The 16,887-nt window shown below is 54.1% G+C and overlaps 1 protein-coding gene across 1 annotated transcript in view; it reads right to left on the reverse strand.

Annotated features, from left to right (window-relative positions):
- Positions 1–1,001: 1,001 nt before the first annotated feature.
- Positions 1,002–16,887, reverse strand: part of COL6A3 (collagen type VI alpha 3 chain) — a 61,567-nt gene continuing 45,681 nt past the window's right edge. Inside the window, exons 37-43 of the mRNA XM_036253369.1 lie at positions 16,015–16,713; positions 13,354–13,456; positions 11,929–12,281; positions 10,445–10,708; positions 9,306–9,404; positions 2,390–2,554; positions 1,002–1,656 (exon numbers count right to left, since the gene is read on the reverse strand). Of these exons, the coding sequence (XP_036109262.1) occupies positions 1,616–1,656; positions 2,390–2,554; positions 9,306–9,404; positions 10,445–10,708; positions 11,929–12,281; positions 13,354–13,456; positions 16,015–16,713 (1,724 nt within the window). The 3' untranslated portion in view covers positions 1,002–1,615. The remainder of the gene's footprint in view (positions 1,657–2,389; positions 2,555–9,305; positions 9,405–10,444; positions 10,709–11,928; positions 12,282–13,353; positions 13,457–16,014; positions 16,714–16,887) is intronic.

Here is a 16,887-nt window from a genome sequence, read left to right on the forward strand (position 1 = left end):
ATGGACAGGGTGCCATGCGACGGGGGGTGTCTGTGGCCCCAAGACTCCCTCCTCTCCCAGCCCTGCACACTCCTCCCCGCAGTAGAGTGACGGACAGCGTCATTGGGGATGTCACACGCAGTGCTGCCCTCGCCCAGGTCCCGCCAGCGTGTCTACCAGGGCGGATCTGTGGTCAAGCAAACCCCAGCTCCTCCCTCGGTGGAGCTCAGGCACCGCCTCAGGCGCGTTTGTCTGCCTCCTGTGTTATTTCTGAAGACAGGGCGTGAAGGTCATTGAGGAAGGATGACAAGACGTTCTGCTTGCTCTTGGAGACTCCAGAAAAGGGGCGGAGCGTCCCGGGCCACCTGCACATCACCCCTCAGATGCTGTGGGCGCAAACCCTGGGAGGCCAGGCTCCGAGGCCCCACCGGAAGTTAGAGGAGAGGGTGAAAGCCAACCGGTTTGTTTTTTGTTTTGTTTTGTTTGTTTTTCCTTTATTGATTTTAGAGAGAGAGGAAGTGAGAGGGAGAGAGAGATGGAAACATCGATGAGAGAGAACATCGACTGGCTGCCTCCTGCACGCCTCCCGCTAGGGATCGGGCCCACAACCTGGGCATGTGCCCTGACCGGGAATCAAATGGGCGACCTCTTGGTGCAGGGTCGACGCTCCATCCCTGAGCCACCCTGCCGGACCCAACCGGTTCTTAAGTCCAGAAAGCCTGCAGGGGTCCTAAGCCCGGGACATCGTGCAGGTGGCCGGGGCGTCTGGCGCAGCGGGCTGGACCCTCGCTCGCCCACGCTGGCTGAGAGGGATCTCCAACCTCGGTTCCCCTGGCCTCGGGGCGAGTCCGACCACCGCTGCTAGGGAAACAGGACAGCGCACAACGGCAAACCCAGGACACTTTCCATACACTTTATTAAAAAGTTTCTTTGTATAAATTTCCTAAAAACTTTAAAATTAAAATTAGACCCCACCCACCCCCGCACCAAAAAATAAAACCAACAAAACACAACACTAGAGGGATGCCAGCCATGTGCCCTGTCGCGACGTTGTCTTCGCTCTGCTGAAGGCCTCGGTCCTACCACAGTGCACAGAGGCCGGGAGGGCCTGCTTCCCTCCGACCCGACGGCTTGTGGGAGGCTTCGGAAAAGGAGAATCCCCTCGCGATCAAACCCAGGGTTTGGGGGGAAGTGGAGAAGGTGGACTCTGGCGCGTGCGCCGTAGCAGGCTTTCCGTCTAACGTCGCGCTTCCTTGAGAGAGGGGACGGTCAAGCGGAAGGAGAGAGCGGCGGTGAAGTCCGGGGCTAGCTCCCGGACCTTTCGTTTGCTGGAAACAGGCAAACGTGAGACTCAGAGGGTTTGAACCTACAGGGATGCTCACACGAACACCGGCAGTGGCTAACTATTACACAAGTTCAGAGTATAGGCTACAGCTGCCCGGAGACCGAGGGCTGGGTCCGCAGTCACTAGCACCGTGCGGACAGGCAGGCGGCAGGCGGGTCCTCCCAAGGTTGAGTGTACATCAAAGCGTGAAATGGTGCAGTGCCAGGGAATCTATGCCCAGGGCTTCTACGAAGACGAACTGCCAATGGCTGACTCCTTCTTCAAGAGGTATGCGTCCCCGGTCCGCCACGCTTAGGTCCCAATCGCAGTGATGACTCGGGGGTTGACAAGCACTGAGCCCCAGGGGAGGGAAAGGGGAGGAGAGAGGAGAAAGAAAAGCCATGTTACTGACCGAAAGGACACTCTTTCTCGTGAAATGACCCCATGGCCTCTGGTGTTCATCACCCATCTCTCATTGTCCTGCTCAAAAGCCTCAGTGGTTTTCCGGAGCTTCTTGGGGGAGGGGGGGGCTAGGGGCTCCCCTTCCACCTGAGTCTTTGCTCACCGCACCACTGGCCAGGCCTTTGTGCGAATGGCAATCTCTGTCCCGGGGGCTTGGCTCGTGGGGAAACCAGTGCTCTATCCCCAATTAAGTTGCCCAACATAATGGAGACATTGGGTGTCCCCAGTGTCCACATCATTGCTTAGCAGAAGCGAAACTATTCAAAGATGAAGAGATGGGGTGAGTTACCGCGGGTGTTATCTACCATCGTGCGTGACCGTATTTCCCTAAGAATCATGCTTGTTACACTATTTTATGAGTAGCAGGGACTTCAGTAACATTTCCAATGGCGAGGAGTGGGTGGCCGTGTGTCTGTCCACGGGCGCCAGTGCAAGGACACGAGGGTGTTTTAAGAGAGAGTAGTCATGTTCGTGGGCTCTGTTTGAAGAGAGGACCTGTTCTGTGTCCCACATCTGCCGTCATCACTGTCCTTGAACCATCTCAGGAAGGTGAGGCACTGACCGGGGCGCCTGTCATCTCGTCTGCGAGCGCGTCAGACCCGAGGGACGAGGGACGCGACTTACCGGGGGCACAGACCTTCTCGCACTCCTTCTGAGAATCGAATCTGTTCTCATTCCCGCCGCAGCCGCCATACCAGAACCTGGCGCAGCTCCGGGTCTGGGCGTCATGGTACCATTTCAACACGAATTTCCGGCACGTCCCCTCCTCCTTGGGCAGCTGACATATATCTGGACGAGGAGAGGAGGAAAGACCACTCGTTAGAGCCTGCAGGGGACTCGGCTCCCTCGCCAGGGGTGAAGGTCTAATCGCGAGGCTGACGGAGAAAGAAGGGTGCGGGGAAACGCCCTAAACTCCCAGGCCTCAGTTTCCCCGCAGTCAGATGGCATGATAGCCACCGAGAGCTTCAGCAGCAACACACACATCGAACCGGCAAAGGGCTCGATGAACCGCCCTCAGAACCCGCCGGCTCTGATTCGATGCCGGACAATGTAAGGTGAAGTGAACGGGGCGCCCCTCCCCGCCCGGCCTCCACGCCCCAGAGGCTTCGCTTGGGCCCCCGAGAGGAAACCGAGCTGTGACACCGCTGGGTTTTCTCGTCCTTGGCAGACAGTGATCACTGCTGTCAGAACAGCGTTCAGGACAAGGCTGTGCCTGTCACCACACGCCAACTAGATTGAACATGAAGGTCAGCCTGGCCGGTTTGGCTCAGCAGTTGGAGCGCGGCCCGCGGACCAGAGAGTCTCAGGTTCGTTTCCGGTCAAGGGCATGGACCTCAGTTGCGGTTCGTCCCCGGCCCTGGTCAGGGTCGTGCGGGAGGCAACTAGTGTCCCTTTCACGTCAATGTTTCTCTCTCTCTCTCCCTCTCTCTTCCTCCCTCTCTATCTGAAGATAAATAGAAATATATCCTTGAGTGAGGATTGAAAAAAACATTTTTTTTTAAAGAAAAGGTAAAGTGGAAAAAAATTCTTTGAGTGTGTAAAGGTGAGTGTGCATCTGTGTGTATATATACGTGTGTGTACACGATTGTGTGTCTGTGCGTAAATACGTGTGTGTACATGAATGTACATCTGTGTGTGTACGTGAGTGTACATCTATGTGTGTATACGTGTGTGTGCATGTGTGTGTTTGTGTGTGTGCATATCCGTATGTGTACATGAGTGTGGGTCTGTGTGTGCATATTTGTATGTGTACATAAGTGTGGGTCTATTTGTGTATATCTGTGTGTGTACATGAGTGTGGGTCTGTGTGTGCATATCCGTGTGTGTACATGAGTGTGGGTCTGTGTGTGCATATCCGTGTGTGTACATGAGTGTGGGTCTGTGTGTGCATATCCGTGTGTGTACATGAGTGTGGGTCTGTGTGTGTATATCCGTGTGTGTACATGAGTGTGGGTCTGTGTATGTATATCCGTGTGTGTACATGAGTGTGGGTCTATGTGTGCATATCCGTGTGTGTACATGAGTGTGGGTCTGTGTGTGCATATCCGTGTGTGTACATGAGTGTGGGTCTGTGTGTGTATATCCGTGTGTGTACATGAGTGTGGGTCTGTGTGTGCATATCCGTGTGTGTACATGAGTGTGGGTCTGTGTGTGTATATCCGTGTGTGTACATGAGTGTGGGTCTATGTGTGTATATCCGTGTGTGTACATGAGTGTGGGTCTGTGTGTGTATATCCATGTGTGTGTAGCCCAGTGCCTTCGTGAGCAGCCAAATTGAACAGAAAGGAACAAGCGGAGCTGCCGCTGCTGTAAAGTCGAGGCAACAAGCCGAGCACGGCTGCCCGGGAGGCACCCCGCTTCCAGTTAAGGGAGTTTACGATCTCAGGGCGGACTCGGACCCGTGAGGTGGCCCAGCTGGGGTGAAGCTGGCTCTCCACGGGGCCTGGAGGGGGGTTCGCCGCTCACACCCGGCGGGACGTCTGTTACAGAGTCTTCTGGCAAGCTGCCGCCGGTGCCGGGAAAGACAGGTATTAATGTCAGCCGTTATCTGGAAGTCTGGAAGACGTAAACCTTTCCACAAGACGCCCTGGCCCTGGCGTGGACGGTGCCACGTGTTTCCATGAGGGGCTCCCAGACCTGACTCACCAGCCCTCCCCACGCAGGGCCTGTTCCACAGCTGCGTGGTTGTCCCGGCAGACGGCCAATGTGCATTTCCAACTGATGTCAAGAAGGACAAAGAAGCCCTGAGCCTTAGGGCGAGAACCAAAGCTCGGGTCTGCAACGTGGACCAGCCCCCGGTACGCAGGGCTCAGAACCGATCTGGAGACCCCCGGTGACTGCGGGGAGCGGTCACCCGAGCTGAAGGCCGGTGTCTCCGCAGCCGCGTCTCCTAGCTGCGGACCCCCTCAGTGGCCCTGCAGCCTCGGAAGGCCCAGTGGAGCCAGAATAAAATGAGGACAATTCACAAAACAACATTCTTTCTCTCAAATACGCCGATGACTGCAGGGGAAAGCCCAGAAGGTCACAGAGGGAAGGCAAGATGATCCTGCCACCCAAACGTATCCCTTGTCGACCGGTGGGCTCCCCTCCGAGCGTGAGGCCCAGGCCAAATGCTTGCCTCACCCCTCCTCCTGTCGTCCCCCGACGGCCCCTGCTAGTCCACTGTATTTGTGCCAAGTGCACTCAGTCCTGAGCCTCTGTGTTTAGCTGTCCCCTTCCCACAACCAAGGTCCATGTCCTTGACTGGAATCGAACCCGCGACTCTGGTCCATGGGCCGAAGCTCTCACCGCTGAGCCAAACGAGCCAGGACAACTTGCTATATTCTTAACTTCATTTTCAACGTAGTTGTGGTTAAGTTTTGGACCCTTTGACCAACAGACTTATTTTTTAAGACTTTATACTTCACACACACACACACAAATGCCCCCTGAGACCTATGGGAACCCACACATTGCCACCGACGTGGGCATTCTCACACGGAGAGCAGCGCCCGGCCTCAAAGGCAGCGATGTCTATTTGGCCACGCAGAGAAAATATTTGAAGCTCTTTAATCCATCTCGATGTATGGGGTTAAGTCACTTCTTTATATTGTGATGAACAGAAAGTCGCATATTTCCCCCTGTGACATTGTTTCGTGTTTGCCTGTGCTACATAGTCACAGTGGAACACGGCCAACCAGATGCTGTGCTCTATCAAGTCTCAGCTATCTTAACTGTATGATGCACTATTCTGTTCTGTTCCACAAAGTAACACAAAACACTCAATAAACCATGACATGTCACCAATTATGAGTCACATTTCAACTTTAGATGTGTTACAGTGTAGCCCGCCCGCGGACCAATGAGTCACGAGTTCGGTTCTGGTCAAGGGCACGGACCTCGGTTGCAGGTTGGATCCCCATCCCTGGTCAGGGTCATGAGGGAGGCAACTAATTTATGTGTCTCTCTCACGTCGATGCTTCTCCCCACCCCCCACCCCCTTTCAGTCTGTCTGAGGATAAATAGAAAAATATCCTCGGGTGAAGATTAACAACAACAACAAAAAAGATAGAACTGAAGCCCAGTAAACTTTCGCTTGTGAAGGTAGAAAAAGCATCACCACGCAATGCTAAGGGGCGTGGCTCTTGGTAAACACAGACCACGTTTCCGATGGACCGGCGCGGCAGGAAACAGGAGGGATCCCACTGCATTCCGTCCTTCAACAACAGCTCTTTCTAAAACCTCACTTTGCCTGAATTGTCCAGAAAACATCTTTGGGAACATCACGCACATCATGGTCATTGACCCTGAGATGCAAATACACCTACAGCTACTGAGTGAGAATACGGGCGCTATATTTTTTAAGTTACTTAATAAATGGATACATTATTTCTTCTTCGATCTTCCAAAATATGGATATCATCAAAATGTTTTACACCGTGGGGAACATTTCTAAGACGACTTGATTATCGAAGGAGGGGAGACGGGGAGAGACAGGAGGTGGGGAGGGAGGGGGGAGACAAGCTTTCGTCTCCTAATTCTGTTGACCATTTTGGATTTTAAATGTTTTAAATCTAATTGATTTCATTCAAAGCGACTCTTGAAAATGGCGTGTGTGTGTGTGTGTGAGAGAGAGAGAGAGAGAGAGAGAGAGAGAGAGGGAGGGAGAATGTGTGCGTGCTCTGGAGCTATTCCAGGAGCTGTTTTGTCACCGTGTGGATCAGTCCCGCGGGGCCCTGATCAGAAGCAAAACCAGAAGCTCACGTCTTCACGCGGCCACGAATCACCAAGAGTGGAAAGTCCACCCACGTGAGACGGTGAAGGAACATTCAGGGCCTGGGTTTGGGGGCCACAGGCTCATCAGAATGAAGGACAGGGGTTTAGATCAACCTCCACAAACGACTTGGAGCCTTGAAAGACACACAAGCCTCCATTTCAAAAGCTCCTCTGTGTCTTTCACGTGGAGAGCAGAGGCCTGAGTGAGAAATGTGTGGACAGAGGCATCTTCCTTCTCTGAGTCCGTGTCTCAGTCTCAAAAAAAAGACAGAGACCAGCCCAGCCAGATTCTTGTTTAAAGACTGTGTTGTTTACATGAACTAAACACTGTTTATATATCCTTGTCCCTTCTGGACCACACATTAGAGAGCCAGAAACATCCCAAACTTGCTGTCTTACACCCGGTCATTTTCTCTCGCCAAAGCAGTGAGGTTGCTGGAAGTGTCCCATTTCTCGTACGCGGTAGGGGTGGTCTCTGTACGTGGGAAAGAGCGCACACAGATGTCGGCGACTCTGGAGTTATCATCTCCTCTGTCCTGACCCATGTCTTTGGGGAATGTCTACACGTTCTTGGGCATCTCTCAGATCAAGCACCTTCTTGGGGACCCCTTATGGAGGTGACTCAGGAATGGAGCTGGAGTGGGTTAGGAGCTGTAGGGACCCCGTGAAGGGGACAAAGAGTTCTCCAGGGTCCCTTGATGCAGGACTCAGAAGCCCACCCAGTGTAGCTCAGTGGTTGAGCATCGACCCTGCACCAAGAGGTCGCCAGTTCGATTCCTGGTCAGGGCACAAGCCCAGGATGTGTGCCCGATCCCCAGTGCGGGTTGTGTAGGAGGCAGCCAGTTGATGTTCTCTCTCATTGATGTTTCTCTCTCTCTCTCTCTCTTCCTCTTTCTCTAAAATCAATAAAGAAAAAAAATTTTTTTAATTTTGCTTAGGAGCAGAAATCAAAGGAGTTGAGACCTAATGCTCTTCTCCATCCCACACCCTCCCCCCACATTCCTCCTTCCACTGTTTTCCATGTGAGTCGAAAACCCTAACATTAAAAGTGTTTATAGAATCTACCATGAATTCCTGAATCATTCCCATAAACTGACATCAAGAGGAGACCATTTCTTGTTTTTCTATCAATTTTTCCGTTACAAGGACTTGAGGAGTTTCCAAAACACCTGGGAGTCCCTAACACAGACCAGGTCCTCAACCTGTGCCCAGACGCAAACTGCTCTGAACACGTTTCAGTTCTGTAAGTGGTTCATGTATTTCCCGTGCTGTGTATCTGTGCGCATAACAGTTTCACAAGCCCTGCACTGACTCGGTCACCTTCGTTCTTAGCCTACTGCTACATGTGAATACGGGTTGTGGTTATATTAAGAAATGGTAGATAAATACATAGATACACGAATACATGGATAGATAGATACATAGGTAGGTACGTAGATACATGGATAGATAGATACATAGATACATGGATAGATAGATACATAGATACATGGATAGATACATAGATAGATGATAGTGTAGATGTATAGGTATAGATATAAATATTAGACCTAGATTATAGATATAGACATGGACCTAAGAAAAGTCCGTTGATGGAACAATGTTTCTAGCAACAAAGATTCCCACTAGAAACAATGAAAAGAATCAAGAGGCCTCTCCTCCCTTCAAGAACAGTCAGAAGCCCCCCACTTTTATGTGAACACAAACCAGACCGGGTTCGGACTCCACAGAAATGGTCAGATGGCGAAACAAACAGCATCTTACAACCCCGCCGCCAACAGAGTCCAAGGAGGGTCCTGGTCGATAACTCCAGGCAGAACGTGCCGTTGCCCTGACAACGCGGTACGAATGGACGCACAGCTGCGTCGACACCCAACAAACGCCTTGTATCACAGTCAGGTACAGAAACAACCGCTGGGAAGAGCTGCTCCTTCCTCCTCCTGCCTGTGGCCAACACTCGGACAACGAACGCGCTGCCCCCTCACTTAGGAAAAGCTTGTGCCGCGGGGTCTCCAAGACCCTCACGCGTTTAACTGCCCCTGGAATGTGGACTTTGGATGCAGCAGCAACACATTCCGCAGAACAGTGAAGTGATGTTTATCAACCACTTTGATCGTCGGGGCCTCGGCGGGGAGTGCCCCGAGTCTGTGTCCCGCTGAACGGGGGGTTCGGGTCTCAGAGAGTTCCACTGCCCGGGGGAAAAGCAAGGAGCAGCGGTCGGTCCAGAAACCTGTCCAGCTTGTCCTGAGGACATGGAAACGGGCACTCCTTGGTACATGGAGACGGGATGACGGACTGAGCCCGGCATGTGCTCAGAGAATTGAGACCAGAACACGTGTCCCAGGGGGCACCTCCAAACCTGTGTCTTCCACGGGTCCCCATCTGGGTGTCCTGTGTCCTTCTGAGCGGTTTTTTATTAGATGGGGTCCCTGAGTGGATGACACCCTACTCTTTGCAACATCATAGACCACAAATCCACACTCGTCCTAATATGAGGAAGGGCGATTAACGATACAGGGATTTCTGGCTGCAGCGTCCAAGCAACTCCCGTGAATTTCTCCACGAGCCTGGGGGCAGACAAGGTAAGTGGCCACGGACAGCTTGGGACAGGCAGAATGAGACCACGTCGGGCCACACAGAGCAGGCTTGGGACTTCCCCCTAGAAGTCATCCTGGCTGGGGAAGTAGAACCTCAGCAGGTGACCGAGAAGCGGACCGCAGAGGCCGCGTGTGTCGGGAGAAGACTGTCCCCAGGCTGCCGCTGACCTGCTAGTCCCACAACTCACCTGCTTCTCTGCCAGCCAGCGGCTCTGTGCTCACCATGAGATTGATGGCTGAACTGGAGACCGACCTGGCTGGTTGCGGAGGTGGAGGCTGAGCTTTCCCTGGAAAGGAAAGACACATGCGACTAGTGGGTCACGCGGAAGCTGGAGGGCGGGCTCCCCGGGGGACCGGGCAAGCTGGCCTCTGTGGGTTAAGAGAAGGGTGGGGCACTGAAAGGCAGGGACCCGCGAAGTCTCTCAGCATCCACATGCCTGCTGTCTGCTAGTCCAACTCATCGCAACGAGAACACAGAGCACCTCTCTGAGCTTTGGACACGTCTCCCCATTTCCCGCACAGCCTCTGCTGTGTCGAGCCCCGGAAACAGAGCCCTGGGCGGGAGGGGTCTCTGGACTCTTATCTCCAGGGATTACGTGGTGACTGGTGGGAATTCCCTTCCCCTGAGCACAGTTCCTTGATCTGAGCAGCACTGGCCCAACAGAAAGAATGTGAGTCACCCCCTCCACACCCAGGAGAGAAGCCAGGGGGAAGAAGAATGTGGGGGGAGGGGGACACGAAGAACCAGAAGGGAGGTGGGGGTGTGAGTAACTTAGAGGCTGGAGAAGCACGCAGGGCCAGGCCTCGGTGCAGAAGAACCCGGGGAACAACAGAGGCAGAGCCAAGCATGGGGACAGGGAAGAGAATTCTGGTGTCCTTTCTGCAGTGGCCATAGAGCCCCGTGTCCCCCCACAGGCTGCTGAGATTTATGGACGCCTCCATTACTCCCTAAGGAGCCAGTGACTCTCAGGGGTGCTTTCTGCCCACAGAACGTGGAAGCATGCTTCTGAAACACGGACGTGGTGGGCGCTGAGCCGGCCACGTCACACAGGCATGGCTCTTCCTCCCAGGGAGGGGCAGCACCCAGGCCACATGGATCTGGCTTCCTCCGTGAAGTGGCCCAGGACCCCAAAGGCAGGGCAACAGGTCACCAGGAACCCCGTCTTCCATTTCTCTCGTTTATGCAGCTGGGTGCAACCAGAACACCCAGGGTTTTGCGTTAACCTTGCTATTTCTGAATGCGTTTGGTGACTTAGTTGTCCCCCTGTCCCAGCGATCGTCCACACCCCAGGAAGCACTGGCTTTCCTTAAACCCACGCGTACTCACTTGTACTGAAACTTCCGTGGAAGGTGGCCTTGGCCTGAGACCTCAGGTAGCACACCACCGCCACGTGGTACGTCTGCCCGGCACGCAGGCCCCCGATGACGCGGTCCGTGACCGTGAGGTTTTGCTTCAGGACCAGGGACTGATCGTGGGCTGAGGTGACGGTGAGCTCGTAAAAATAAGCACTGGGGGGCTCCGGCCTGTCCCAGCGGAGCTTGGCGCTGTTCTCCGTGATCTCAGACACCTGCACCTCTCGGGGCGCCTTGACTAGAACAGATCGGAGCACAGCGTGAAGGTAAAGAACACCCCACGTGGCGGAAACACGCGGCGGCAGGCGGAAGCTGAAGGACGAGTATCAGGAGACAGATGACCGGAGACTGAGGGGAGGCAGGGAACCAATTACTTGTTCAGTTCCCGGGAAATAGTGATCTGCCCACACAGGCGAGGGGTGAAATGACTCTCAGTGATTAACACCCGCCCTGCTCATCAGCAGATTGTCTCTTCTTCCTAGAGACAATCCCTCGTATTGAGAAGATGCTTGGAAAGTTCACAGTCGGGGTGCTAGCTGAAGCGTGGTGCTCCATACAGAGCGAGCCCCATGATTTAAAATGCACCGCGTCGTGAAGCTTTGGGGTGTGACATGGACCCCCCCCCCCGGCGGAACCTCTGCTCTCTCGCTGTTCGTAACATGAAGACAGTTTCGTGGCTGTTCACGGGCACATGCATCGGACGTCACCTTCTGTGCCGTTGTGACACTACAGTAACCGTCCAGCATCTCTTTGAGGAGAAAGTAAAAGAGCACACTGGGGTCTCCTGAGGGCCCCGCGCCTGGGGTCTCGTGCAGTCCGGACCTGCTGTCCCCACGGGCGAGCGCCTGGCTCGGCCTGCGGGGGGCTGACCACCCGTCTGCTGAGCCACCTGCCACAGCGGCAGCGTGGGCCCCGTCTGTGGGCATGGGCATCACAGCAGGACGAGTCAGCAATACGAAGCTGCGCCCAGGTCTTCTGGGCCCGGTCCTAGGGGAGGCATCTGGCTCCAGGATCCAAGCCCAGCCCCCCAGGAGCCAGCAGGCTTTGTCTTTCTCTCTCACTCACTAAATGGGGCCTAAAACCCTCTGCCGAGAACTCATCCCTTCCTCGTAAGACACGGGGTTTCCAGGAGAGAGGGGCCGTGCCCGCCCGTGGGCTTCCCGGAGAGAATGGGGGGGCTCGGGGGGGAACGGGGAGCGTGGGGGCTCCTTCACCCGCCCCTCCACGGGGCTCACGGGCCTCACACGGACTAAGAGAAAGATCACGCTCGGAAAACAGGCAACGTTTTGACAATTGCCTGCCCTGATCACACCTTTCAGATGCACAGATCACCCCAACACGTAAATCCCGGGTCAGTGACTGCATTTCGATTGCTTGGTAAACGGGCTTTGAGGGACATGCCCTGGACACCGTGCGCGAGGCTGGTGGACGGGGCAGTGCTACCGGCCGCTTTCTTACCCACGGGCTTCGCAGTGTCTGCCTTGGTGGCGGCCAGCCTGGCTGCCTGGGGCTTGGAGGCCTCCTTTGCAGCCACTGGCTTGGCGGGGGCGGGGGGTCTTGGGGCTGCTGGCCTCGCTGCTGCCACTGGTTTGGCGGCCGCTGCGGGTCTAGAGGTGGCGGGCTTCGTGGCGTCCGTCCTGGCGGGCACAGGTCTGGCGGCCGCGGGTCTGGACGCAGCCGGCTTCGAGGCCGGCAGGTTGACCACGGCCACTGGTTTGGTGGTGGTGGTCACCGGTTCTGTGGTGGCCACTGGCTTGGTCGTGGTCACCGGTTTGGATGTAGGACTCGAAGTAATGTTATTTGGAGCATTTCTGTTAAAACAAATTAAGCATTGCTTCAGCCCATCTGTATTTTTGCCTGTTGCGTAAAATGGACAGAGACACAGCCTCCTGAGCTACGCAAAATCTGCTGTCTGATCAACGTGCGTGCTGTGGTTTTATGTATTACCCCTCGCATCACACGTATTAAATTCCTTCTTTTAGATCCGTGCCACCGAGAACACACTGAACAGCATGTGAACTCATCGAATCACTAAACATGAAGCTTCTATTGTGCTACAAATACATCTGACAAATTATCTTCAATTTATAAAATAAAAGCAGGGAGAGGCACAGGACAATCGAGCCTGAAATGAAAATTATTCTTATTGTTAACAATAATGATCAGTTAATAGCTACTCTCGTGGTAAGAAAGCGTCCACTCAGCAAAGTGCTGGGTTGAGCTGGGAAATACCGAGCCGGCCCACCCTTTGCTCCAGGCTTGTGTGCATTTTGGTTTGCATTCATGTCTGTCCATGTGGTTTGGTTTCGTCTGATTGACATTTTCTTGGTCTAGCTGACTCCCCAGCGAGAAGAGCAGCATCACGAAACGCAGCGGCACAGACCCGCCCCTTGTTCATTTCCCACCGCGGACATTCGCTATTTCATAGACACGTCAGGGTACGGGCCATGTGCAGTGTGTTTTCAAGTCGTGATTGCACAGGTGCAAACACTAGGTTTGTTTGTTCTGTTTCCCAGATAAGCTTGAGCCAGCTTCAGGGACTGTTCTAGAGGAACTGTAAAGACATGGAGAGGCAGCTGGCCACAGCCTGTAAGTGAGCCCAGTGGAGCCAGAAGAACTGCCTGCAGAGCCCAAGCAAAACTCGAGCAAAACTCACAGCCCCACCGAACTGCACATTAGGTAACATTGTTGCTTTAAGCCGCTAAGCTTGGGACCCTTTGTTGCAGCAAAAGCAGACAGATACTTCTAAGGGAATGTTGCACATGGCCCTTGGGAAGTCACTTTCTCTGGATCACGATGTCCTCGCCCCATCGTGTTAGGCATCGGAGGATTTCTACATTCCCTTTGCACCGTGATTTGTGAGACAGTTCTATCATCACTTACACTTGTTTGTGGCCAAATTTCACGTGAGTCTTTGCTGGTTGGTCCCCTTGGAACCAGTCACACTGTTTCCTGATATCTGGGGACAGGTAAAAAGCATTTCCACCTAGAGAGAAATAGAAAAATATACATATTTTAAGTGTATGCAGATCCCTTGCAAATTGAAATTAATCTCCTAAATGAATCACATCATAGGTAGTCCACTAATATTTTTTGACTTAATTCATTCTTCCAGACAAGCGAAGTCCAGTGAATTTTGAACATTAAGTGTAATGGTACTTGACCCATAAAACATTTTACGCCAATATCTTCTATTTGGAAATATCTGGGTGATTCGGTGATAGGTAACATTTACCCAGTGTGAGCGGGAAGACGGGAATAAAAGGAAACTTGCCGGGTTTAACAAGTTCCAAGGCCTTGAACATCGCATCATAACCCAGTTACTTTTAATGTTTTCTCAGCACTGGGTTTAACAGTTTTCTTTCCAGTCTTCTGCAGGCAGTGACCAGGACCCCGGGGACACCTGCTGCCTGACCTTTGTTTCACCTGTTCTTCCCTAAAACATCCAGGGCGCAGGCTTCACAAATGTCCATGCTGTTCTCATGGACCCGGCCTTCCCTGGAATGACACCCTCTCCGTCTGTACATGTTTATGCCAACGCCCTTCTCATGTGTCAACCCCCTTCTCATGTGTCAACCCCTTCTTATGTGTCAACCCCCTTCTCATGTGTCAACCACCCTCTCATGTGTCAACCCCTTCTCATGTGTCAACCCCCTTCTCATGTGTCAACCCCCTTCTCATGTGCCAACCACCCTTTCATGTGTCAACCCCCTTCTCATGTGTCAACCACCCTCTCATGTGTCAACCACCCTCTCATGTGCCAACCACCCTCTCATGTGTCAACCCCCTTCTCATGTGTCAACCCCCTTCTCATGTGTCAACCCCTTCTCATGTGTCAACCCCCTTCTCATGTGTCAACCACCCTCTCATGTGTCAACCCCTTTCTCATGTGTCAACCCCTTTCTCATGTGTCAACCACCCTCTCATGTGCCAACCACCCTCTCATGTGTCAACCCCTTCTCATGTGTCAACCCCCTTCTCATGTGTCAACCCCCTTCTCATGTGTCAACCCCTTCTCATGTGTCAACCCCTTCTCATGTGTCAACCACCTCCATGTGTCAACCCCTTTCTCATGTGTCAACCCTTTCTCATGTGTCAACCACTTCTCATGTGCCAACCACCCTCTCATGTGTCAACCCTTCTCATGTGTCAACCCCCTCTCATGTGTCAACCCCCTTTCATGTGTCAACCACCCATTCTCATGTGTCAACCCCTTCTCATGTTGTCAACCACTTCCTCATGTGCAACCACCCTTCTCATGTGTCAAACCCCCTTCTCATGTGCCAACCACCCTCTCATATGTCAACCCCCTTCTCATGTGTCAACCCCTTCTCATGTGTCAACCCCTTTCTCATGTGTCAACCCCCTTCTCATGTGTCAACCCCTTCTCATGTGCCAACCACCCTCTCATGCGTCAACCCCCTTCTCATGTGCCAACCACCCTCTCATGTGTCAACCACCCTCTCATGTGTCAACCACCCTCTCATGCGCCAACCACCCTCTCATGTGTCAACCCTCTTTCTCATGTGTCAACCCCTTTCTCATGTGTCAACCCCCTTCTCATGTGTCAACCACCCTCTCATGTGTCAACCCCCTTCTCATGTGTCAACCCCCTTCTCATGTGTCAACCCCTTCTCATGTGTCAACCCCCTTCTCATGTGTCAACCACCCTCTCATGTGTCAACCCCTTTCTCATGTGTCAACCCCTTTCTCATGTGTCAACCCCTTTCTCATGTGTCAACCCCCTTCTCATGTGTCAACCACCCTCTCATGTGTCAACCCCCTTCTCATGTGTCAACCCCCTTCTCATGTGTCAACCACCCTCTCATGTGTCAACCCCCTTCTCATGTGTCAACCCCCTTCTCATGTGTCAACCACCCTCTCATGTGTCAAACACCTTCCTGAGACAGCTCTGGGCCAGGCACTGAGCCGGGCTCAGGGGACCACAGCAGTGAATGAGGCACTCTCTCAAGGGCCTTGCAGTCCACTGGGGCTACACCCACAGTGGATGCAACGGGCCCTGTAAGTGCAGCATCCTGACTAACAGTGAGCGAGCCTTGGGCCCACGTGGGGTCGTTCAGGTGAGCAGGGGCAGCTGGAGGTGGGTTCTAAGGATGGACGGACGGGGTCTGCTGCTGAAGCAGAGGTGGGGCGCCCTCTGGAGGAACCACCTCGGCAAGACCCAGAGGGTTTCAAGTGTGGGGTTGGTGGCTAAACCCAGATCAATGCAACCCCTTCTAGCAGCTTCCGCGATGCCCCATCAGGATACACTTCTCAGTGACAGGCCAGCATATTACATCATGCCCCCTAGACTGTCAGTTCTCAGGGACACTGTCTATGGCTGGGATGTGCCCGGTGCAATGTGGTTGCATACGAGTGAACAAGGACAGGGTTTCCATCTGTGCCCACTTTCAGCCCGGCAACTCCAAGTGTGCCTGGCACCTGGAGCACGGGTGCCCCCCTGCAGAACGAATGACCAAGGCAACAGCATCGCACTAGCTGTGCCCCCCCCCCCTGGCGGCCGAGGCCGCACGCGGGACTTACTGCTGACGAAGGAGGGCAGCAGCCTCCCAAAGCGCATGAGCGGCTCCTCGTTGAGCTCCGTGGACTTGTCCACCAGTTTGAAGAAGACGTCATTGGGCTCGCTGGCGAAGCCGTACACCTCCTTCACATTGACCTTCCTGCCGATGCCCAGGATCACGAAGAAGTAGCCCTTGCACTTGGCCTGCAAGATGGCCCTCTGGGCCTCCTCCAGCTGCTGCTTCGGCACCTCGCCCGTCAGCATCAGGACCACGACCTTCAGGTCCCGTGGGTTGGGCGCACTTTCGAAAACGTGCTCTATGGTATAGTCCACGGCGCGGCCCAAGGCCCTGGTGCCCTGCAGCTGTGCCATCCTCATGCCCAGGGCATCCACCACCTTCTCCTTGGAGCTGTGGTCAGTCAGGGAGAACTCCACCTGCACGGGCGGCGTGCTGGCGTTCCCCACGGACTCGTAGGGCGCGTGCTGCACCACGGCCACCCTGGCAAAGTGCTGGGAGGCCTTGGGGTCGGGGCTCAGGTCCAGCTGCCTGACCAGGTACCCTATGTACTTCTTCATCTCGTTGAACTGGAACGGGGTGGTGGACTCGGAGCTGTCCAGGACGAACGCCACGTCGATGCCCAGGTCGCTGCCCGCCGCTCGCCTGTCCCGGAAGGTGGGCCTCCAGTTGCCGAACCCACAGGACGGGTCGATGTTGCAGATGTCTGGAAGGAAGCGGGGCAGCCCGTTTACCCCAGGACTCCTCGGCGAGCCTTGGCCCATCCATCCGCTGGGGGCCTGGGCCACTGAAACTCTCAGGACCTGGGAACCTGTTCATGTCTTGCCGGCATTGTTGTGGCCGGATTTCTGCCTTCATCACAGAGCGCTCACTGAGTGAG

The sequence above is a fragment of the Molossus molossus genome, unplaced genomic scaffold, assembly GCF_014108415.1.
Source record: "Molossus molossus isolate mMolMol1 unplaced genomic scaffold, mMolMol1.p scaffold_m16_p_11, whole genome shotgun sequence".
NCBI classification, from domain to species: Eukaryota; Metazoa; Chordata; class Mammalia; order Chiroptera; family Molossidae; genus Molossus; species Molossus molossus.